The sequence below is a fragment of the Geospiza fortis genome, unplaced genomic scaffold, assembly GCF_000277835.1.
Source record: "Geospiza fortis unplaced genomic scaffold, GeoFor_1.0 scaffold16, whole genome shotgun sequence".
In the NCBI taxonomy this organism is placed as follows: Eukaryota; Metazoa; Chordata; class Aves; order Passeriformes; family Thraupidae; genus Geospiza; species Geospiza fortis.
The window spans coordinates 9,529,950-9,555,789 of NW_005054302.1; the positions used below are offsets into that span (position 1 = coordinate 9,529,950).

Here is a 25,840-nt window from a genome sequence, read left to right on the forward strand (position 1 = left end):
GAGGGCTGCAGTGTGCAAACAGCATTACCCCATCCCTGAGAAGGTTTGAAAGTCCTGCCTAGGTGCAATCTCCTTGAATCCCTTTTGCCAAAGCAAATCTTTTTGCAAAAGCCAGGCTTTTGCTAGATTATCTGTACTATATTCTCATTGTTAACCAGAGAGAAAACTAGAAAACTTATTTTCACTTTCTTCAGAGATATCTCCATGCATTTGACTTGTCTACTTTTGCAACCATCCTGTCATCCTCCTGTGCAAATTCACCCTCTCCACTCTGCTTGTCATTTCTCATGTTCCTTTTAAGCATGATCTTGTAAGCTTTTCAGTACCTGAATTGCTGGAGTTTCCTTTTAGCTTATAGGTCCCTTTTTCTTACCCTGGACTGCTCTGGTCCCCTCTATTCACATTGACCTTTTCCAGCTCCTGAAGCATTTCTTCCTGAGTGATTCCTTGGTTCCAAACCTTTCCATTCAGTCTCTCTGGCCATTTTCATGGGTTTGGACTCTTTCAACCTTCTCATCAAGATGATACTTAAAGAAAGACCAAATAACAAAAACTCACCTGAACACGTGCCAGTCCAAGACAACAAATTATTTGGGCTTCCTGTAATCTGCTAATGACCTTACATAATGATCACAATTCCGTATTGATCTTCATATTCCAGAATGACCTAGATACTGGTCAAAACAATCTTATTTTTACAGGTTTCCTGCAGACTCCTAAAGGGTTAGAAATAAAGGAGCTATGAACTTGTATTCTTACTAAACCTGGAGGCATCTCATCAATATCAGTGACAAATATATTGGGGGAAGATACACGATCACCTTGACATGCCTACAAAAACCAGCACTCTACCCCATTACCTCTTTCACCTGCACCACCAGTCCTCAGTGACCACAGACTAGTTTTAGCCTTGATGTTTAATATTTTTCATCCCCTTCTAAATAATGCCATCATCACCTTTTATAAGTTAGCATCTTCCCATTTCCTGAAAAATGATCAGTCCCTCTTTAGACCTTGATGAGCTCTGAATCTCTCATGCAGCTCCTCAGACTCTATCCACTTTGGATTAGAAAGTGTATCATTTCACTGGGATTGAATTTATTGCTGCTCCAATTTGCTAAATAATCTCTTGATCTGCAGTTAATCAGTTAGAGTCCTAATATATAAACTTTCATCAATTTTTCTTTTATTTGTCCTTTCCATTAACTGTTCTCTTCATAGGAGTATCCTAAAAGCTCTTTAATTGTTGTTTCAAAACCCTCCAAAGCCCTCAAAATTTTTGCCTGTTTTGCTCAAATAGGTCCAAATCTCAGTGGGGTGCACTTGCCCTGTCCTGACACTGCATGTTTAAGCTAAAGATTTTGTAAAAGGCTCTTAAGTACTGCTCTTACTTCATGTCCTTAATGGGGTGACCGTGCATGACGGGTGAGAGCCAGGGGGAAGAGGCCAATACAGGTCAAACCCAACCATCAAGTAAGTGCAGCAATCTTGTAGGAGACCTCTTACTGCAGGCCTGGATTTGATCCCAAACATCACTTCTCCACTAAAGTTTTGGCAGAGGGTCAGGACTCCTTCCTTCTAACAAGAAGCCATTTTGCCAGTTGCTCATTAAGCGTATTAGTTGATGCATGATGGAAGGCAGCTCTCATTGACATGGGCCCTCCTTGTCATGGCTGATGGAGTCTGATGCTGGAAGCATGACTGGGTAATAAGCTGAAGGGATCTTTCATTTCCAATTGACAAGTGGTGACTGTATCTCCTGTGAACTGTAACATACCCTGAAGAAGACCTCAAGGCCAAACAGTTGACTTGAGTGTCCCGTGTGACGCATTGATTTGCGGAAGAGAGAAACAGTCTAAATATTTCCTTATTTTCCAAGTCTGGATGGAGGGCTACTGTCTTCCTCCAATGATTGAACTTTTGATAACAGTGTTGCAGAGGGGATGGGTGCTTAGACAGGTAATAAAAGCCCACATGTAGGCATGGATATGTGCTCTGATGAGCCTACAGAGTGACAATTTGGAAGCAGCACTGAGCAGAATACCAGGACCAAACAGCTCTCAGCATCATTCTTTAGGTGAAATCTGCTGTGCTATTGATCTCTAAAAGGCAAATCAAATAACAGCAGCCACATTTTTAAGGATTAGGAGCTTCCTGTGCAAGACAGCATGTGTTTTTTAATACCTTAAGCTGACTTATGAAACTGGTAAACAATGTGGAGGGTGGTATTGGATGACCTCTTTTACATGCCTGATCATCCTGTCAGCGTTTATAATGCGTTTGATATTTCCTTCTCATCAGGATAGGATCAGTTAAGCAGTCCTATTTCCCAAAGCTCAGGTTGCATTATGCTTTGTTCCACATTTCATGGTAATAAATGTTGACATAAATTTCTGTAGATTTCACACAAAGTGATTGCTAATTTATTCATGATTGAAAAGGAAAAGAAGAAAGAAAGAAAGAAAGAAAGAAAGAAAGAAAGAAAGAAAGAAAGAGCAAGCAGAGAAGACAAATACACAGCTTGCAAGATAAAAAAATACAGATCTTTTATGCCTATTTGTTTTGCACACAGTAATGACTGCTACACTCTGATTAGCAATCTTGACCTAGTTAAAATGCTATTGTTTTTCTGTGTTCCTATTTTTCTAAAAGACTGTGACTAGACATGATATTTTATAATCCATCAGATGTAAAATCTGCATAAAAAATATAATTATTGTGCTTCAGCAACCTGGACCAAAGCCCTGACATTATGTTTCTAGGCAGTACGCTGTGAATAATATAGATGCATTTTTAGGTTGGTATGTTCAGTTGGCAAGAGACATAATTTTTCCATAAGCAAAGGTAAATTGTGGGATTTCTAACATACTGATTGCTATTCCAGCCTTGTCCAAGCTAATGAAAATTAAGTGGATACTTGTCAGCCAAGAAACATCCTTGTTTGTTACTATAAATTCAGTTTTAGTGGCACTAAACATTACAGTAAACGGGGAGGAAAATTGTGTTGCCTCTCAGTCAGCTATATTATTGCCAGTGGTGCTTACATCTGAGGACCAGCCAGAGTCAGGAGACCACTGCAAGAGGTCTGTATGGACACCTGGATCAGGAGGACAGGCATGGGCAGTGGGGAGCTCTGGGATGGGTAGAGCAAAATTCTCATGGCAGTAAACCCTGCTCATCCAAGTGGTCCCTGGAGCTGGTTAGCTAAATAGGAGGGGAGTGAGGCAGAGTGGAGATATGCTGTCTCACGCTGCTGTGCTCACCAACAGTGTGGGGCTGAAGGCACCTGTGCCTCTTCCTCCTCAGGCTCAGACAGAACAGTTGGTCCCCTTCTTATGAACACAGGGTAGGTGGCAGAGGACACCTGGAGCTGAGCATCTGCAACCTGACTGGAGCAAAGAAACAGCTTCTGCTACCCCTGCACAGCTCTTTGCACCCATGGAGGAGCCACCTTGTCCTAGCCATGGTGCCCTGAGGACACGCCAGCTCCCAGGGCTGCTCTCCATTGTGCGCAGTGCCCAGGCCTCCACTCTGTCACTCAGTGCTGCATGAAAAATTAACGGTGCTTACCAGATCCAGCAGATTGGACTTTGTCAACTCAGAGTGTAAAATCTCTCTGAAGACTACTGTCATGCTTGCATCCTCAGCCATGTCAGATAGATGCTGCAGTGAAGACAAAAGATTAAAAATAAATGTACTTGAGCAGTGCAGAGAAAGTGAGGAGCAGAAGGGCTGGGGGGAGGTCCTCAGAAGAGGATCCCACTACTGAGATTTTCAGGAGAGACATCAGGGTGAACCTGATTCTCCTGGGTGTGGGAAAGAAGGGGAACAATCAAAGCCAAAGGATTTCAGATGTGTAGAAATAGTGGTGATGGGAACCTTCAAAACTGAGTCTATAGTCAGAAATGGGCCTTGAGGATGCCTGTATGATTGTGGCATGCTGTGGTGGCCCCAGAGTGGCATCTCAGAGATGGCCCCTCGTCATCCCTGTGTTAGCCCCAGGGTGCCTCTGTGGCTTTGAAGCTGGCCATAGTGTGAGTCACTACCACCACCCTGTCTGGCTGAAGGGGTAAGAAAAAAAAGGAGAGAGGCATCTGGTCTTCCTGCATGCTGGGAGATTCCTGCAACAGGGAGGCTCTGCACTGGTGTGCCCTGGTCCCTGCCTGGAAAGGTGCTCCCCAGCTTGGCACAGCTCTGAACACCACAGGAGGTGATCCTGCTGGCAGCAAACACTGCCAATCACTATTTTAAAATTGAGAGTTGCTGTCATTCAGAATCAGGCTCTAAGCCTCAAGGGTGGCTTGCTAGGTCCAGCCCTGCAATGCAAAGGTGCTTTCACAGCATAAATAAGTATCATTCAGCATCTTTTCCTCCTTTGAAAGGAATTTTTTTTTTCCAATTTTCACTGTTTGAATATTTTTCATATTTTTCCTGTAATTCTTTACCCTTTTGCTTCCACAGCTACATGGAGTATTTTGTTTACAGTGTAGCCATTGTTTCCAGTGCAGTCGACACATATTGTGAGAAAGTCTAGGTAATCCAAAATGGACCTTTTAAAGTGGATCTGTTTGCTGCTTTTTCTGTCATCAGAGATCCCGTTCCACAGGAGCTGCTGACACTGCCACACTGCCTGCTTCACAGTGTGGGCTTTCAGTCAGTAGCACCTTGGGAGTTCCATCCCTGTTGTTCCACCACACAATGTAAGAACACTGCAAACCTTTGTAGGAAATTGTGAGAGTTGGGAGAACAAAGCTGGGAGGATTCTTCCTTTTATGTCTTCCACTAAAAGGCTTAGTGGGGACTTAAGACTATCAAACTGTGGTATTTTCTCTGTAGTTTCTTTGGGGTATTTTTGGTGTTTTGGCCCAGTCTTAAGTGTCCAGCTATAAACATTTCAAAATGGGTCTGATACAGCACTAAAATCTCTGTACAAAGGCTTGATCTGCAGGCACTATGGAGTTACTCAGACAAGTCAGAGGGACAGCTTGTGTTTTACTTGTCCTGAGAGCTGTGAAACTCAAGGTGCTGGATGGTTAGTCTAGGAGCTCTGTCGAGCACTGTGCTCCTTCCTACACAGTGGTAAATGACATAAAGAGCAATTTCTAAAGGAAGTCCAACTCCTGAAGCTGTATGAAATGCACAAAAAATAAGATTTTTATCGAAAGAGAAACTGGATAGACTATTATTCCCTGCTGACACAGACAATTCTTTTCTTGACTATATCGGATAGACCCTGTGGAAAGAAATACAAGGTGAATACATGAGTAATATCAGAAATGCATCAATGATGTGATAAAAATATTTTTATATGGATATTTTGGAGAAAACAATCTCTAAAATTTGTCACTGACAAGGTGTGCTTTTGCACCAAAACATTTTTGGTTTCCATTTTCTAGAAAAATAAAATGAGCCAGAAAAAAAATCAGCAAAATCCTCTAGTTTTATATTTAGTAAAAAAAAAATCAACCAAAAGAAAGGTGAAGCAAAAGCCTTTCTGTTTTTGCAAAAGAGAAGTTATTTGGTACCAGATTTGATGAGCCCTAATTATTAGTTCAGTGGATTGCCTGCTGATTTGGCCTGGTATCAGAGAGCATTAGAGAAAAAGCTGCCTCTCTTAAATTCCTTTAAGACTCTGAATCAAAGTTTTAAGTATAAAACTTGTAAATATTATATATGTCCCAGGGACAGGACATGGTATCACACCGGGTCATTTAGATCAAGTCATCTCTAGAGTTTGCTCTCTGCTGCTGTCCCCAAGCATTTTGTCCAGGAACAGCACTGGGCTGCCTCATGGAAATGATCTCCAGAGGCTCAGTTCTGACTTCAGAAGATCAATCATCCAGCACTGCCTTGCTGTAAGTGCATGACCTCACACTGACTCACCAGAGCCTGCTCAGCAAAAGGTCTCACAGTAACACATGCTGCCAGGAAATGCCTGTACTCTGTGATGGTTCATCCAGTGCTGCCCACCTACCTGTGGGATGGAGCTGGGCATGGAGGGCTTCCTCCTCTCCCACTTACTGTCATGTCACTCATTTCCCATCACAGGGCCTTTCAGTATTACACAGTTCAAGCAGTTTGAGATGTGTAACCACAAGCCTCTTTGATCTGAGGAATGTGCCTGTGTATGTTATAGGAACTTTTGCTTTATGTTTACTAACCCAAATCAATCCTAGCTTGCAAATTGAAAGAGATGGAGCCTGAAATCTGGCAAGTTGGTTGTTTTTTATTTCCTTCTGAAGAATCTGTGCTTTGCTTGGGTAAAAAGGGCTTGAGTACTGACTTTTAGCCAGTAATTGAAAAATGTGATTGCTAGGAAAATGCAAAGATTTCAGTGATGGAACCCTAGTCCTTTCCCTTCTAAACAAAACAGGCATAATGCTGGGGCAGCAGTGCCCCACAATAGGCAGTGTTTAGAGAGGCTTGTGATGGACGCTGCTCATCTTCCTAAACAAACACAGACCAGTCCCCTGAAGCCCCCCCGACATATAATTGGTAACAGCTCAGCGCAAGGAGGTAGAGGGGGCTTCGTCCCTGTGGGCTGCTCACATCCTTCCCATGCCCTCTCCCTCCATATCCTGAACTCATGGGGGATGTGAAGTCAGGACCTTTGTAGCAGCCTCAGTGAAGTCCCCTGAGTTCCCTGCACCTTTGCAGCCTCATTTGCTCTCATTTCTGCTTTAAGGTGTGGACATCTATTGACTGATGGTGTTGTCAGCATTCCAAGGGTTATGTGTGCAAGGTTCTGGGGAGATGTAATAAGTTACCACTTGTTATTCTTTAGAAATGTACAGTCCCCTTTTTGGTGGGCAGATGTCATGAAACCAGGAGTCCTCCAGGCCATGCTAAGGGAGGGGGTGCTTGGTTAAGGGATGTGTCTGGAGATCATGGTGCTCTGCTGCTGACTTGTGTGTGGCAAACCACTTCCCAGCTCACCCCCTCACCCTGCTATCTGCTAGAAGCTACTTCAAATGCAGGTGAAAAGCAGATACTACACACAGCACAATGTAACACCTGCATTTTTACATGGCAGAAAGCTTGGTAAAGGGGCCCTGAAAACGTGGAGTTTTTTAAACAGCTCCCTCTGCTTCAAAATGTCAAGCAAACCCAAATTAACTCAGAAAGTCACATTAAGCACATAAAACATATACATATGCAGGGGATGTACTCTGTTCAGCCTTTCTGTCAGCAACACATCTGAAAGCAAAATGTGCTGCCAAGTCATGTATTCTAATGACCTGCGGACTTCCCCATTACCCAGGAAGATGAATCTGAGTGTACGAGCATGGTTTCTAATAAACACACTGACAGCAAAGATGATGGTAAAAGGAAGTGCAACTTACATTTTTTTTGTTCCAAAGGAAAGTACAGTGACTCATGTGTCAGAAGAAACATACTAATCCAAGACAGTCTGTGCTCTTTGCAGGGACCACCAAAACCTCTCCCCAGTGAGGGACATCCAGTGACAATTAATTACTCTTGCATGCCCACAGTCTGTAGACTTACACAAGTAGGAACCAACATGTTTGTCCTTATGAAAACATGAATCTGTGACTTAAAAGCTATGCTGGAAAGTTAACTTGAAATATGAAATTGGATTTTCAGTGTCAGAGAGAGAAATTACAAACTTTATTTTTAAGGGCTAAACTCAGTGACCTGATGATGCAATGGAAGACTATGTGGGTTTGGAAGAAATATGTATTTCTCAGTTAAACTCTTTTCAAGCAATTAAATTATATTCCGAATAAAATTTTTCACATCTGGAGTTAACTGGGAAGAGCTTTTACCTATAGGTAAGCCTGAAACTGAAGGGCATAGAGGCCACAGTAGAGTATTACATGCCCGTGGACTTCTGTACATGAAACAGCATGATGCAAATAACATGACTGGAAGATCTCATAAATCATTCTTCCTCACTTAACTGGAGAATTAGAGTTCTCAGTTCTCTCTGCCCTTCACAGCTTCCCAAGGTATCACAGTGTGTACAGGCATTATTTATTATTTTCTCACTGGCACACACAGATATTTCTCAGATGGCATTGTCTTGATGCCTCCAGGGCCATTGCACTTCTGCCCAAGTGCAGAAAGGCAGAAGGTGAGCTGTGTTTCACTGCTTATTTTCCTGGCTGAAACAGGGACAATGTGTGCTGGCTCTGCAAGGGCTGCATGTGCACGCTCCTCGCTGTGTGCCCCTTTGGTCATGGAATCATAGAATTGTTAAGGTTGGAAAAGACCTCTAAGATGAAATGTACAGGGCTAAATATAGGACAACTGCCCTTGTTTTAAAGTGATTTGTTCTTTTATGAACTGTGTTCAAAGCAACTCTTCTTGAGGGCATCTGCATCTTACTTGAGGGTATATGTACCAAGTCCAGGCTTTTCAGCTCATGGGACTGACATCTCTGTTTTCTGTGCATGGGGTGGGAATTTGTGTGCACAGCCACAGCAGATGAGTAGATCAGGCAGACAGAGCCATGAATCTCCTTTCTTTTGGTAGGCCCACAGGGCTGGCAAGCAAATCGAAGTATCGCTGTAAATATTCAAGGAAAAGAAAACAGAGTTTCAATTCTCAGAGCAGTTTTGAGTGGACTGTATGTTTTATAAGAGATGTTTCAGGACATAAACAACAAGGGCTTAATGTATTAATGTACATCTTTGGGAAATAATCTGGCAGTAAGTACATCATGGGCCAGACCCTTGGCTGACATAACCGGACATGGCTCCATGAACTCATTCTTAGTTTTCAACAGGTTAATATCTAACATTTTTAATTATACACATCTCTGGCCAGTATAAACCTACATGAGCTAAGGATGCCTTGATCTTGTGTGTGCCATTATAATGTGTTCAAGGACTTTTGGACTCTGCAGGTGTCAAAAATGTTTTTTTGGATCATATACCAAAATTGGGAGAATGAAAACCTGCACCACTGGGTAGGCACAAGGGCAGATTTCATGACTGCATTTGTCTCTGCTGTCTAAAATACTTTAGATCTGTCTGGCACAGCTAGATTGGAGTAGATCTGGAGCAAAGGGGCTTTACCAACTACAGCTCTGGCTATCTCCCTCCCTCATCACACCTGTGAGGGGAACAGTGTCTGTGATGAAAAGGAGGCAGCAGTGCTTGAAAAATGCTGATGGCAAGGGAGGTGGTGGTGGCAGGGAGATTCACCACTTAAAGCCTATTTGCCTACAGTTCTGCACAGCTTCATTGACCAAAAAAAGCCCAGAGGAGCTTTCTGAACTAAGCAATGCTTACCTGCCAGTTGCCTTTCAAGCAATTAAATTATTTTTTTGCTATTCATGTAATGATTTTTTTGTCTCTGCTTCTTTCAGCTTCAAGGCTCCTTGAAGAGAAAGTTGGTGGTAAATCTGTCACCTGTCAACAAAAGGCCCAATGGTGTTTCAGAGAGCTCTTTCCTTGACATTAAGAGGATAAGAGTGGGTGACAATATCCCAGTGGGACAAGGTGGACAACATGTTAACAATTGCCAAAGCCAGTCAATATCAGGAACTATGACTGTGGGGCAAGGATCACAAAGAAAGGCCAGCAGCCTAGCAAACAATACCCATGCTAGTGGGAATGACATGTTCAATATGACTTTGAAAGAGGTAAAGAAAGAACCAGGAGAAACAATGTCCTGCAGCAAACACTTAGATGGCCAGACATCCCATGAGAACATGTTCCCTAACAGATATGGGGAAGACTCATGGGACCAAGTGATGGATCTTGAGCTTCAGGAGCTGTTTAATGAACTGACTAACATATCGGTGCCACCAATGAGTGATGTTGAGCTAGAGAATATGATAAATGCCACGATAAAACAAGATGAGCCATTCAACATTGACCTTGGGCAGCAGAGCCAGAGGGGCCCTGTGAGATCTCTGCAGATGGATAAGATGGTGATAAAAAGTGAGTATGCAGCAGGCATGAATCAGGCTCCTGTGGGCTCCCCACAGATGAGGCCTTCTTCTACAGGTCCAGCCTTCACTATGGCTTCCACTGCCATGTCTGCCTCTTCGCCCATCCCCTCGGTGCCTCAAACACAGGTGTCACAGGTTTCTTCTGCGTCCACTCGGCCATTGCCTAACTGGCAGGAGGTGTCTCATGCACAGCAGCTCAAACAGATCGCAGCCAACCGGCAGCAGCATGCCTTGATTCAGCAGCAACAGCAGCAGCAGAACCAGACAGCCAACTGGTCCACTCTGTCTCCATCAGGACCTTCCCCTGGACCCTTTGTGCAAGAGAAAATCCCCAGTCCCTCTTTTCGCCAGCAGCAGTTCAGCCCACAAAGCTCAGCAATGATTGGGGTGCCAGTGAATGGAAACCAGACAAAAGGGATGAACAACTATGTTTATAAACCAACCACTCCCCAGAGCAATCCCATGGACATAATCATGCAACAGAAGCCTCAGGACCTCAACAGAAACTTTATCAACAGTGCTCAGCCGCCTCTAGAGCAGCATCATGGCAACACAAAGCCTTTGTTTCACTTTAACTCAGAGCAAACAAACCAGCAGATGCCTTCAGTTTTGGGTTCCCAAAACAAGCCTGCCCTTCTTCACTACACCCAGCAGGCACAGGGTTCGGCTTCTGTGCAGCAGCCACAGCAACAGCAGCAACAACAGCCACAGCCACAAACTGCTCAGCCTCTCCCAAACCAGTCTCTCCAGAGGCCACCTAATGTAACCCTAGCAATGCAGCAAAAAATGATGCTTCAGAAAATGCAGCAAAGCCAGCAAATCTCAGGTTTGCAGTATCCAGTCTCTCAGCAGCACAGACAGGTAAGACAAATTTCTCCTTCTTTGTAACAGAATTGGTCTGTTTGGTCCAAGTAATAAAAAGGCTTTTCCAGCCTGGCCTCATTCCTGCAGGAGATGTGTCCTAGTGGCACTTAATGACCCTCTCAGCATGTGCTTCTGCAGAGCTGGTGATAGCATGTTTAGAACCTATTCAGGTGTATCATGGATGCACATTTAGAAGAATTTCAAGAAGCACATGCTCATAACACTTTTCTCTTCATGCAAAGGAATGAATATGTCACTGCTATATATTATGTAGATACTTGTCAGAAAGGTGAGATAGTAGGGCAGATGCAAGTGTATTTTGGACTCCCTTCTAAGTTTTCTAGCTTACAAAAATTTAGGCTCTTTTGAAAATCAAAATTTTAATGAATTCCTATGTTATCTTAGATAATATGTTTTACAATGTTAATTTTTATGCCATCATTTTTCTCAGGGAGGCAGGGTTAGGAAATTCTGTTTTTAGATATCTTTTGACTGATATGACAAAAAATACTGTTTGCACATTTGCTATCACTTTGGCAGAGAAAAACTAAGATTTATCTGTGAGCTTTCTAAACACCCATCACACTTCTGGGAATATTCTGTGGATAAAATACATGCTGAGAGATGAAGAAGGTTGCCACAGATATGTCTACAATTATATTCCATGTAACCAGTTCCCACTGTGTTATCATGAGACAGTACCCTGACAAGATCTGCTGTTTTAGCTTAGTTGTGCTATGCCAAGTCCCTGTGCACCCAGGTCTCAGATCCCAAGTTTCAGACCTGCCAATCAAAGTGAGAATGTGCAAACTTGCTGTACCCCAGAGTCTGGAAACCAGGTGCAAAACAAGTAAAACATATTTGACCTTGGAATGTTTAGGCAACTCTGACTAGTTTAGGTGGGATTTCATCTCAGCATATTTGAAGATATGGAATTGCAGTATAGGTGTGGAGATCATTTGTAGATGTGAAAAAAGCTATAAGAAGCTACTTAAAAATGAAAGCCTAAGTTTTCCATGGACTCCCAGAAAGTAGCACTGTTAACGAATCCTTCCAAGCTGGAGTTTCTTCACCAAACTGGATGAACAGGCTGATGCTCTAAAAAGGCTAAATACAGTCGTATGACTGCACACCTTTCTCCTTTTGACTCTTCTAAATTTCCTGAGCAACTAACCATGACTTACTCCAACAAGTCCCTTAGCAAGAGCTACCAGGTGAAACCTATGGGCAGGTGTGAGAAATTGGTTTGTGGAAAGATGCTGTAGAATGAGCATTTGCAGGATGCAAGCACAGTTTTGCTGTTTTATGGGAGATGTCTGCAAGCTGTTCTTCTTGAGCCACTGTGTGCTCTCTTCTTAGGTGCATTTCCCCATTCTCTTAATAGACTGGCAGATGGATGAATTTTAACAATTCCTTCATTCAGCCATCATGAACTTTCCAGCAATCTGTCATCACAGGGGAGACAGGCAAGACTTCTGCAAACACTACTGTTTTTCTGAAAAAATTTGCAAGGTCACATTCTGGAGAGGCATAAAAACATGAGAGCAACTCTGATTGAAGTAATGTTAACTACTTGCTCTGTGCCCTCTTGGGCTGCTGCTCAGGGAGGCCAGCCAACAAGATGGGACTGAGCACCTCGGCCCTAGTAGTACTTGCAAGATTTACCATGAGTGTAGCAGGATTTCTCACCTGTGTGGCCACAAGGTCTTTGGTTTAGGAAACATGTCCTAAGTGATAGTGTAACTTTGGATATTACACCAAGGAAGGGGTTTTGCCTATCATCACAGATTTCTTTCTGCCAACTAATTTTCCAATGTTTCATGTCATCTGACCACTTCCCACAGCTGTTTCTGCAAGATGTGGCTACCTGACCCACAGCACAGATGAGAAGCTTGGAAGCTTTTTAGACACAGATTGTAGGGCTTTGGCAGTAAAGATGCTGGTTTTTTCCATGCTCTAGAGAGATAACTGGCTTTTCTTTAGAGATCCCTAGCAATTGTTCCAAAGCGCTGATGAAGTTCAGAATAACAATTATGTCTCTCTCAATTAGAGTATTTTGTAGTTGCTGAAATGATACTTAGAAATATAATTGGTCCATGAATTACAGGGGTTTTAAAAGGTTTGAATGTAACCATTTACCTGGCAGTATTTATGAGTCCTGTGGACCCTTTAGCACCTGCTTGCGCTGCTGCAAGAGCCCACCAACCCCTTGGACAGGGCCTGCTTGCCACATAAATTTAGATATTAAATCGAGGGGGAGGAGACACTGCTAGTATTATCTTCCAGTAAAGACAACAAAGGTCAAAGCGACCTTGTGGGTCGACTGCTGCTGATTTTAGCAATGGGGACATTACCTCATTTAGGCTGCACAGCCTGCTTTCCTGAAGGATCATCTCCGACATCTGAGTATTTCTACACATCATTAAAAGTAATGCATGATTAATTACCAGCATTTACTAATTAACTTCATGATTAATATTTATTTTACTCATGCTCTATTTCTGCTTGAGGAATCAAGATTTGATTCTGCTTGGTATCATTCAACTCCTCCTCAGATCATTATAGGACCATGTCACAAGTCACTGCAATGCTTTGTAGCTGGTAATGTGAGGGCACATTCACAAAGGACTGCTATGGCACTGCCGTCAGAAATCACTGACTGCAACACCGTAAGTTCACATTTTTAGCAGAACTAACTTACCCTCTGGATTATTTGCTCCCCAAGCTTTAAGATCCCCAAAACCCATCTGAGCTTGGTTTTATCAGTCCAAACTGGTTAACTGGAAATGTAAGGCTTATAATTTCTCTGCTTGTCACATTCCCTTTGTGTCAATTGAAACAAACTTACAGAGGGATTTGCTAATTAGATGTCTTTTGCCTCTAGGGAAAAGTCATAAAAATGATGGAAATCATCTTGGTTTCCTGGAAGGTTGATCTGAATGAAGGGTTTGTTTGCCTCTCTCTTTTATTCTCCATTGTTCTGGGAAAGATTCCTTTCTATTGTCTATCTGAATGCAACATACACATAGTCATGAAAAAACTCATAGAAATTCAACACTCTCTTTGTTTAGGAAGTACTTAGAAGTTCCAAATTCTATACAAGTTTAATCAGGTTTGTGATACTTCTACAGAGCCTCAGCTGAAAACCTGTAACTGGGCCTGGGTAAAAGTCTAACTTTACCCTTTTGAAGGAATGTAGTCCAGTCAATGACAGATGCTTCTGAAGTAAGACTTAAGATTTTTGAACTGAAGACTTGATGTTTTTAACTAGTCAAGAAATTCCTCACACATTTTCCAAGTTTTTGATCAGCCATTTTATTTGTTGAATAAGATCTATTACTTTTCTGTGAAGAAGTAAAAAAATAAAAACAAAACAAAAAACCCAACAAAAAACCCCCACAACAACAACAACAACAACAAAAGCTTGTATCTACTAAATAAAATATTATTCATCCCCTTCTGGTTTTGACCTAAAGCCAAATTAAACTCAAGGATTTCAAGTTGAATTTTTCTCCAATTGTTTTTATTCAACTTCATTTGCTCAAGGGAGGGGAGAGTAGAAGGCTGAGCTCATGAGAACAGGAGCCCTAAGAGAGCAAGGCCACTTCGTCTGCTACATGTGGGGCATGTGTCCTATTTAGTCTTGGCGTTGGAGGCAAGGATAACACAAGGGATCGTGAGAGCTTCACCCTCCTCTTTACATGAACAACCAGTAGTCCATATTTTTAAGGCTCTGGATACATCAGTGTAGATGCAACCCACAACAGTGTTTGCTTGTGGAAAACTCAGGGCCTTGTTAGTCCTTGTTCTTTAAGAATTGCTTTGAGGATGGGATCACCTTCTCCTTTTTCACGTCTCTACACTCTTTTTCAATAACCCAAGACTTGTGATTAGTCACAGTTTAAGGGGTGGTGGTGGTACTTGCCCTTACTTGTCCTAATTGGAGCACACCTTAGATCATTTTCTTAAATGGAACTTAACAGGCTCCTTTGTCCAACCAGTCTTCCTTCCTACTAAATACTGAGCAGTCCCTTCTCCAGTACCAGCTCCTAGCATGTTTTCCCTGTAGGATTACTGATCAACACTGCATCAAGGGATGTGCCACCACAGAGGAGCTCCAGGTGCTGATGTGACCGCCCCCTTGCAAACCATTCCACTACACCAGCCCTTCCAATGCCCAGAGCTTAATATGCATTCATCATCTGAAATAACTCCAAGGGACAGAGGTGGTATTTCAACTAACCTGGCAGCTCTGCAGAGATTCTGAAACAGATTCTCCTCTCATTTTCTCCAGTGTAAGCCCAGAGAAATTTCATTTCTTTTCAGGAGAGTGTAACTGAACTCACAGCAGCATAGTTAGAAGCAGGATATGACCTTCTACTTTTTTTTTTTAAAGCATGTGCACCATGTGGATTCAATAAAAAGTACATGTTAAACTTTCAGATAGTTAGAGTGCTATGTGAGGAAGAAGCACCAGGACCAAAAGAACTAATGTCTTTTTTGACATTAGTTATAAAAAACTCTTATTACCATTCACTGCTGACTAGTAACTTACATATCTAATTTAGCCCCTGAAATTTCTCAATGAAAATGTGTCTTCTTTATTAAAAGAGTATTTTCCTAAACCTCTGTGTTTACCGCTATGGAAGAAAAGAAGAACACATTTTGGTGAGGCAACCTCTCTCTTTTCAAGTGTGAAGGAAGTATTTTACAAATGTTTGTGAAATGAAGAGAGAAAACCTAGAGTAGCTTTTGATAATGGGTACAAACCAGGACTTGAATTTTACTTAGATCATAAATGACAACAATTCCAGACTTTTGGAATCTGTAATAATAGAAACTGTTCCATAGTGTAAGAAAATAACAATGTGACCTTTCTCTCAAAGCTCTCTATAAAAATAATATTTGTATGACAGCTTTTCTTGATAGCTCCATTTTGGTCACATTCCCTCGTACAAGGACTTCTGAATTAAATATTCTGGATAAAAACTTGAGTATGTCCCAATAACCACCATCAATTGCAAGGTCATAGCTGATTTATGAGCATGAAACCAAAGAGAAAATGTTGTAAGTTCCTGTATTGTCATTATGGACAGTTTTCTTGTTGGTGCCTTATATCATTCATGCTCAGTTTGCTGAACAAAATACATACACGGTCCCACTGTGGACAGTCAGTCCCTGAGGATATGGTAATTCAAAGTCTCAGAGACACCCCAAGTGCCATAAGGTTTCTTGAACTCTTTGCATAAAGCATGTACACTGGAAGAATAGTAGGTTATTATCCATGGTCAAAGGTTTCTTGGTTGGGGGACTTGGGAGATAGATGAGACAGTTCCTGACATCTCTTTTGAGCTGCTTTTTGAAGGTACTTCCATGAATGTCCCAATGAAAAATATCATTGAACTTCCCTGGATGAGTTCCTTGCTAATGTTAGCACACTTGAAGTCTCATTCATTATCTATTACCATTGTGAAAGTGCCTGGGAGGTCCACTGAGAGGGCAAAATGTAATTCTGTGAAGAACTGTATAAACTCAGATTAAAAATGTCACCTGTTTCAAAGGGATAACATTGATCTGACTTCTATAAGATCAAAGATGAGATGGGTATTATGGAAAGAACTTGATAGGTATGAACTTTTCCCTACCTGCAAGTCTTAAGATGTTGGTTTGAGAACTGCGGTGATCCAAGAGACCCTTCATAACTCAGTCAGTTGTCTTGGATGGTAGGGGAAGAAAACCTGCTCTTAGAGACAGAGGGTACAATAAGGTTGTTAGCTGCTTCAGCCCTCTGATGATACTCCACCACCACCTGGAAGGCATGGGCTAGGGAAGGAAGGCAGAGGCACAGCCAAGGTACTGAGTGTGTACACGGGAGATGAAGATGGCTGCAAGGAACAAATGGCAACTAAAAAGATTCACAGTGCTGATGGCTAAGATTACAGTTTACAGGCCCGGGGTGGTAGGATAAAGTGAGGAGTCATCATCAAAAACAAGACGTGAGTTTGTGTTTATTAGATTAACTGGAAAGGAAGTGTAACAGGATGAGTCTGAGATAAGGAACTGTGAAGATGGCATGCTGACCAGAAGAAAAGGGGCCAAGGAGGCTTCAGGTCTGGTTCTCTGCTAGGGAGCTAGTTAGCCTATCTTGATCTGTGAACTTGTCCATAAAGTTATGGTGTCCACCAGGGCTTCTTACCTGGCTGAAGTGAGGATTCCTGCTATGGCTCTGCGTGCATCTGAGGCCAGAGTCAAGCCCTGAGTCAACTTCCTGCAGGGATTTTGGAAAGGCAGCCTGGAAAAACAATATAATTCCACAACCATTTGGAGCTGGCATGGTGAAAAACCCTTTCCTGTAAGTTTTTACTTGTTTGCAGGCAATTTATGAATACCTCAAGAAGTCAAGGAACAAAAAAAAATTAACAAGCCCCAGTTCTCCCTAGAGTCTTCCTATTATTTTAATTCCCTGAAGTGCTCAAGAGTGCTTAGTCCCAGTAATTTGTCTCTCTAGGGGTTCAAAATGAAGGAATATTTTAATGGCAAATATTTATTCCTCCACTCAGCCACTTTTACTGCTTGTGTTTTTATGGTGGAATGCTGCCCCAGGCCACAGATGACTGTTGTTAAGACAGCAACAGACCTAATAATGTTCCTCTAATGTGAGTTTTCACGGGTGAGTTTACCATTTGAATGTGATGCTGTTCCAGAAAATCAGCCAGATGCTCCAACAGAACTATTCCAGAACCATCTGCCTACTTCATTTGCTGCATGCCTGTTTCTGGTAATGTACACATACAGTGTAAGAGACAGGTTTTGCCCTGAAGAATTTATAATCTAAATAAGCAAGCCAGCCAAACCTTGAGATGAAGGAAATCTTACTGTATATTTTATATATTCTTGTGTATTTGGGGAAAGAAATAAAGAAGGAAGATGTCATTCAAAGCCGTTACAATCAATCCACTGGAGTTGTTGGGTACACTTACCATTGCAGAAAAATCCTCTGACAGAGTCTGGAGTTGAACCAGACCCAATGAATCAGTAGAAAGCACAGGAACTGAATAAAAGGAGGGATATTTATCCCCCTCTTTCATACCAGATATCTGTGTTTCATGTGAATCCCCTAAGCCTCCTATGTAACCAGTGAGGAAGGCGCTCTCAGAGTACCCAAGAGAGGCACATGTGGTGGGAATAGCCTCTCTGCAGAAGCCTCTCAGCACCCGTGAGCCCAGCTCTGCTGCTCTGCTTGGAAGACGTGTGCAGACTGAAACTTGCTTTCTCACATTGAGTTATGTGGCAATATGTCAAAAGAAAGGGAGCACAGAGGCTTTGGACTCTCTTATGTGAGGTTTCAGAGGCTGGAAGAGCTAATCTAAAGACTCGAAGCTTCAGAAAGGGGCAAGAAGTCCTTCCTCACCCTAGCCTTGTGTCTGCTTCTTCCTCTAGCACCACCTCTGGCACTTGTCTAAGCTCTCACAAGGCCAGCAGAGAGCTATCCTTTTTCACTCTGTGTAGGTTTTCTTCAGCTTATGGGGTCAGGCAAAGCCAACACCCGCACAAGGGAAGAGGCAGGAGCACCCAGGTGGAGGCCAGAATCAGAGATGGAATTGCTTCTGCCAGCAGCAGCGAGCTGCTAAACTCACCTCAGGTGGCTGGTGGTGGGGAACCTCACCTAAGGGGGTGTCTGGAGAAGGAGTGGAAGGTGAACAGCTGGCTGCAAGAGGGAGACTGGGTGTGGAAGGACAGGACAGAGTCAGGGAGCAGAAAGTTCAGTGCAAGGGAAAGAAACAGCCGGATGGGACTGGATCCAGAGTAGGGCAATTGGATGGGATGGACAGAGCTGTAAGAGCAGGTGGTAAAGGAGTGAAGCACAGAAGGAGTGAGGGTCTGAGGGTGGGAAGAAGCCTGGAAGGCAGTAATACAGAGTGCAAATTGGGCTTGGGTGAGAGGGAATGAGTGAGAAGGATTGGGAGCTTGGGAGGAGAAAGCTGAGAGTGAGTCTGGGTGCAGGTGGAGGAACACAGGACATCCAAGGGAAATAGTGTGGGAGAAAATGTAGCAGAATAGGAGCTACTGATACACAGGGGACAAGGACCTACAGTCTTTGCAATGGGGAAGTGGAAGATTGGTAACACTTAAGAACTGCTTCTGTATCCTATGCCAGGAATAAGTGAAGGAGCGTAAGGATTTCATGTTCGGTAGTTCCCAAAGTGTTTGCAGGAAGTCTTCAGAACAGGGCAGGAAATGCAGCTCTGAGCCTTTCAAATTGCCAACTTGAAAGGACACACTACACATTTCAGGCCATGCTGTTCATCCTGTCAATCAGGGAGACAGAATAAGCAGCGTATTTGCCCCACTGGGAAGCAACTAATACAAGCCTTTCTCTGATTTTCTTCCTTCAGGGCACCCTACAGCTCCTCCACCATGTTCAGCTGCAAGTGTAGCCATTGCATAACCAACTTAGAGAACAGAACAGAATAGAATATATAGAACAGTTCAGTTGGAAGGGAGCTACAATGATCATGTAGTCCAATTGCCTCAGCAAATCAAAACTAACCAACATTTTTAAGGTTTAAATACCTCTTAAACACTGACAGGCTTGGGCCATCAACCACCTCTCTGAGAAGGCTGTTTCAGGGTTTGAAATTTCTTCCTACCTTGCCAAAGATATACACGAGGAGGAATGAGGGAGATTGGCCTTCTCAGGCCTTCATAAGAAGCTGTATAATCCACCTTGGTTGAAAAGTTCCCTGTGATTGACTGATGCCAAAATATTTGCAATAACCAAGGTGTGAAAATGAGGAAAGATGATATTTTTGTGGATCCAATTTGTTATGTAACTTGTATGAGGGAGAGGGACTGTGAGGGCTTTCTGTAATTCTGTGAAGATGGTTTAGATGTGCTCTCACAGACTTTTCTTTTTCCAGTCTTTTCTATAATTTGCAGTGGTTGCAAGCCGGGCCACAGCCCGGCTCCAACTGAGTGATGAATTACTAAAGGATTTAGTGCTTTGGTTCTAGTTAGAAAAGCATCCAACTTTATCCATTGCAGAACTAGATTTCTCTGAAGGACTGTTAACTGCAATCCCAGCTAAAGCAGGTTTTGCTGGGGTGACTCCAGTCTTGTCTGGTTTCAGCTAGAATGGGGAGGAAAAAAAAATTACTTTTTTCTTTCCTACTGGAACTGGTAAAAGACATGGGAAGACATAGGGATTAGCAGAAGTATTGGGAGCTTCACAGCCTAAGTGCAAACCAGAGTGGGAGGAGGGAGGGTGGGAGCAAATTCTGGCTATCCATCCTTAATCCAAAGCCGCCTGCTCCTTCCCAGGCTGTACTTCACTGTCATACACTTGCAAATTCACTCCAGGAATGAAAACAGACTAACTTTAAGCTTGTTCCCAAAGCTGCAAATTTGTCCCTGCTGGGTGTTAATTTAACTGCTTCCAGGGCACCAGGATGTCTACTGGTGCTCACTGGGTTTGCTTTCTTCTTTTTTTTTTTCACACATCTGGTGTTGTGAAAACTTCCAAGGCACCACACAGGAGAGTGATGAACTGACCACTTTTAACCCTTTCTGCAGCATGCTAAGCTCCCTACAACAGAATCCATGGGCCTCATTATGCATGGGATCCACAAACACTAAAGTGGGTCTTATGAGTATTTCACAGGCTGAGAATTGAGACTTTCTTCAGCTCCATCATTCTCTGTTTTTCCTGTGAACAAACTCAGCTTAACAGTAATAACTGGACTTCAAAAATTTCCAGCAGGAAGAAATTTATTTGGGGCAGGGAGAGGTTTTTTCCAAAATATTTCTTTTTCCGTTTGCTTTTATCTAGTGTTGGCACCTCCCAGCAGGGAGGGCGTTCAGCGCAATAGTTTTGCTAGCATTATGGCAAGTGGTGGCCTTTTCCTGTTGGTTTTTGATCGCTGCCATTTGTTCTCTAATGGCATTAACTGTTTATCTGCTGCATCAACTGAACCAGAGCAAATCCAGAACAATCTGGGTGTCTCATTTCCAGGCTTAGCTGTTGAACTCGGCCTGGCTTTTGACACTTGGTTTGCTTTCTGTCAAACAAGTTGTTTGCATGACCAGCTCACTTGTTTCACTAACATATTCCTAGCAAAGTCATGCAAACTGGCTTTTTTTATCTTTGGCAAGGGCTTCCTGAAAAAAAAAAGCCAAAGGTATTCTTCCGTTTTGGCCTGTTGTGCCATGCCAGCCTCATGGCACAAGGAGCATGCAAAGTCCTCTTTTGCTGTCTTCCTCTCAGCCCTATCATTACTGTGAATCCTGCAGCTTTCATCCTGTTTTTTCCAGCCCACTGACTGTCCCTTTTCAGCCCTTCTTCCTCTTCAGCACCCAGCTCCTGGGAGCTGAAACAGCATCGAGAAATATCTCACAGCCATGTGGGCTGCTGAACACAGTGAGAAAGCAGCAGCACTATCCTACAGGTCTATGCAGGAGACTCAAGTGTGCCACAGTCCTTGATTTTGGCATCTTCTCTTCTTCATGTAGGACTTGCACTGCTGAGTTTATTTTTAAGAGAAGTAAATAACTCTTGGTCCACAAATTACAGGTTTCCTTGGTAAATGTGAAAGCTAGTTCATGGGCTAAGTACAGCTGTGCTGTCAAAATCTTGTTTTGTATTTGAAATTCTATCAAGGCCACCCGTCCTTTTCAGAAGCACTTCTTGGTGGGCCAAACTCCAGGGCCCCAGGCTTTTAATCCTCCAGAAATGCTACCTGGAGTGCTGGACTCACCATCTGAAAATACTAAGGAAATTGGGTTTTTGGAGGTACAAACATTCATCTCTCTATTAAAGCCTGGTATTTTTAAAGCTGCAAAGTAGGACTTACGTGTCCATAGCCAAATTATTTATGCAGATCTAGAGAATGTTCATCCAAAAACCATATAGCTTTAACATATCTACCTCTGTTTTTCTTCTGACAAGTTTTCCAACCAGTGCATCTAGTAACCACTTTTGATATTGGCCATAAGTAAACCTACGCTGGAAATTAACAGCACATTCCCAATTGTTTGGCTTTCCTGAGGAGAATGCTGGTGGCCAAAAATCTTACTGCTTTTAAGATAAAATTTAAAATAAATGTTAGATACGTCATAGCCGGGCACTCAGTTTAATAATGGGATTCATTTCTACTCCTCCACTTTCACAGCAAAATACAAACTAGTCTTCTGACTGGCACCTCATATGTTCCTTTCTTTGTTGGAACCAAGTGGGGATCTGTGGAGACCACCTCCGAGTGAAGAGGAGTAAATGTCCCACGGGACACCATATAGACTTACAGGCATTTATTTATTCATTTAAATATATGGTCTGTTGTGAGGATATCTTCTCTCTCCTCTGAAAGAATCCAAATAAAATCAAAAGCTAGTCAGTTGGTACAGTAACTGTATATAAATTTGCACATGAAACATTAATTAAAGTCAAGCTGTGGAAAAATTAAAAAATATAAAAGAGCTTTGGACATTTGTGTGAACATCACTGTGCTTGATACCAGGGAATATAGAAATGTTTGGACTGTTTGCTCAAATGGGCACAATGTTAATAAATCATTTTAATCACCTTCATTATGTTCTTTCAAACAGAGGAGACCACTATACAAAACCAACCCTGACAAAAGCAACATAAAACCCAGAGGCAGTTGTGAGGCTGCTAATTAGATAACTTTGTCTTGATATTTGCATTTGAGCCTATGGATCTGGACAACATAGAGAATTACTCTCAGGGCAACAAGCAAACAAAGGGCTGCTGCCCCATATCCTCTCGAATGACGTTTCCAAGGTGCCTTTTGCTCTCTCTGTCCCCCAGGGTAAATATTTGGAATAGTCATTATTGTACTTTTCCCAAATTTTTCTTACATCTCATCTCTGGTATTTTTGTGGCAACAAAACAATGCAGAAGCTGGAATTATGCTATAAATGTTACTTAACAAAACAAAACAAAACAAAACAAAAAAAAAAAAAAAGACAGAATGCCCAGATTTTTTTGTTATTTTAGCCATGCAAATGCTACAAGCAAAAACTAAACCAAATTGAGTTCATGCACAAATATCAGTAGGAACAGAGATAGTAGTGATAGCAGAAGTAATGAAATTATGTAATATATGCTAATTGTTTTTTACACACTAATTCATCCATAAAGCTTCTGTGAAGTGAAAAACTAAAACTATTAACTATTCTTTAAAGGTTAAAAATTGAGATGGTGAGATCAACACCTTTTCTAACACAGTTAGTGAAGTGAAAGCATTTACTAGACGTGGTGCTTCTAAAAAGGTGTCTTCATACAAGGTGGCTGAGTTGAGGAGAGATGAAGTAGATCAGTATTTGTGAAAACAGGCCATCAATTTAAATACATAAGTATGGCTTTAATTTTAGTCTTCAAAATAGGGTTGGATTCAGAATTAACATAAACTTTGCAGGTTTTGTAAAAATTTTTCAAATTAAAATGTTTTGACCAAGTGCTCCCCTGTTAAAACTTCAGACTGGTAAAGATTTCTACAAATGTCAAAATATTTTGAGGAAACTTCCTTTTAAAGATTTAGAGGTTTCAGCACCCAAAGTGGTCAGAATTTAATTTCATTAATATTTAAATATGTATGGCTTAAACCATTTAAAAAATTCATAGGTTTGCATTCTATGCTGAAGGAGGCTGTATCTGTTGATATTCGCCTATAATGGAAATGAGCTCACTCACCCTACAGTAGAACCTTAGCACTTCAAAAATGACAAATAGATGTAAGGTAAGAGCTACGCTTCAAAGGTAGAGCACAGCAAAAATTGATTTCACACCAAGGCTTCTGAATTTAAATACGGCTGCTTGATCACAGCAGAAAAGATTACTGATACAAAGTGTGCCAGAAATGGTGCCTGGTTTGGGGGAAATCCCTCTTATCTATCTCTCCCCCAAAGAAGTTTACAATCACATGACCTACAGACCCTCACTATGGCAGTATTTTTTTTTTCACTTGATTGGTCTCAAGTTGACCTGGCCCATTTTGGCCCAGCAGCCCAAGACCCTGTGAAAATGGATGTACTGTTGGCTTTTCAGCTGTGGAGCAGGCACAGCGATGTGATCGGGAGCTGCAGCTCTTGGAAAGTTTTTCCAAAGATGGCAGCGCTAGGCAAGCTCAGCAGCCCCAGAGGTATGTGCACACTGCCATATGTGCTCTTTCTGCTGCTGTCTTCAGGGCAGGTTTAATGACTGCTTTCACAGGGTGACACAAATATCCTAAGGAGCACAAGGAACCGAAGGGAAATGGTGAATTTCAGCCATTTATACCTTATCCAGACTGGAATGGCATTTCATGGAGAAGCCAAAAGCAATAGTGTCAAGGCCTTGCTTGCTTCCATAGGTCTCTTGTAAGAAATGAAGGAAATTAGATTTATAAACAAATTATTGCAGGATCCTCTTCAAGGAGAGTATGTAAAGCCATCATAATACTAATGTCTTCTTTTTGCATTATGTTCAAAAGATTTCTGTTGGTCACTAGGGTGATCTGTAGAAATAGTGACAACAAAACTATTTACTCCTCCCTGCCATCACAAGTTTTTAAGCAAAAATTTTGTCTCTTATTCTGATTCAGGTGGAGATCCCCTTTATATCATTATGACCATAGGAAAGAATTTTTAAGAGAAGAAAGCTTTAATTACATCTTCAGACCACTTTGGTGTAACAAGGACTTAGTGTTAATAAGAATCAGGCTTTAGGTGTTCCAAATGCTCTTTAAAAATAACATAACAATGTGCAAAGTAAACTCTAAGTTATTAATTCAAGAGTAGTATGAGCAGCAGCAGCAGTAAAGAAACCCAATATATCCATCAATCAACACTGTGGAAGCCTGTTTGTTTGCACTAGTTAGAGAGTGATGAATAGGTCCTCTGTGTAAAACATTCAGCTACAGTGTGAGAGGGCAATAAATTATGTTTGTTAATTTTATACGCCATACATATAAAAATCACTAAAAATTGTCACTACACTGTGATGGTGACTGAAAGGTTTGGTGCTGTAGAACGTTTATGCAGTGCTTTTTCATCTGCACAAATGAAGGTCTCTGGTATTTCCTGCATTTCAGGAATATGATATAAAAGGCCTGGAGGAAGAATTTTACCTACTAATCACTCAGGTTCCCAGCAGCCTCACTGAGCTATACTTACCTAAACATGATGCTTCTCACTTACGCTTATAATCCCCGTTGCCTCGGCAGTCGTAGGAGAGACAGGGACCTCCAGGGAATGAGTGACTCTGTCCCCCAGGAGGTGCCAAGAGGCTTACCCTGCTCTGGAGAGCTGAGGAAGGTGAGGTGGATGGCCCATCTGGGAGGTGAACAGAGAGGCATGAGCTCAGCCGTGGGGCCAGCCTGTGAGCACAGTCCTGGCCTCTGAGCAACCAGAAAGGAGCATTGCGAGTTTTGTCCCTAGCTAAGGTGGAGAAGAAATTTAGACCTGGGCAGCCAGCATAGGCTATGCAACCACATCTGCCTGGTATTTCACAGGCTGCTTTTCAAACTGCTTTCAAACCTGGGGTCAGTGGGCACAGTCTTTTAAGCCCAAGTTAGACTCCTGCAGTTTGGTTTGTCTTCATCTGTGTGAGTTCTTTCTACTTTTGGCTGTATGCTTTGGCCAGGACAAAACTTTGCACACACACACTTCTGCTTCTCAGAAATTTTTCCCCTCTAGCTAAGCTGGCTGACATTGTGTAGTGTATATTGAAGAAAGGTGCAAAGTCTGCAATAGCACTAAATTGTGCAGGCAGAAGTATGTTTGAGTATTTTTTAAACCATTGCCACAGAGGAGAAGGCAAGTTTGACAAACCACTTTTTGGAAGCTTGCTTTGTAGCAGTGTGTATTTCCCAAGTCATGGCAGCAAGAAAATGAGTCTAATGCATGAGATTGTTGCCATGTTATTAAACGGCGGTGTAAAAACTGTGCTTACTTTCATGGGAATGAGGTTCTTTGCCAAAAACGAGATGCCTCAGCTCCCAGTGGGACTTCATCCTAGTATGGAAGGAATGGAGGGAGCTGCTGTGAGTGGTCAGAGCA

General features: G+C 42.2%; 1 protein-coding gene across 1 annotated transcript in view; it reads left to right on the forward strand.

The window, feature by feature from the left end:
* The first annotated feature begins 9,379 nt into the window (after positions 1-9,379).
* The window catches only part of MAML2 (mastermind like transcriptional coactivator 2), a 64,154-nt gene continuing 47,693 nt past the window's right edge, over positions 9,380-25,840 (forward strand). The window contains exon 1 of the mRNA XM_031066067.1: positions 9,380-10,783. Within this exon, the coding sequence (XP_030921927.1) occupies positions 9,515-10,783 (1,269 nt within the window). The 5' untranslated portion in view covers positions 9,380-9,514. The remainder of the gene's footprint in view (positions 10,784-25,840) is intronic.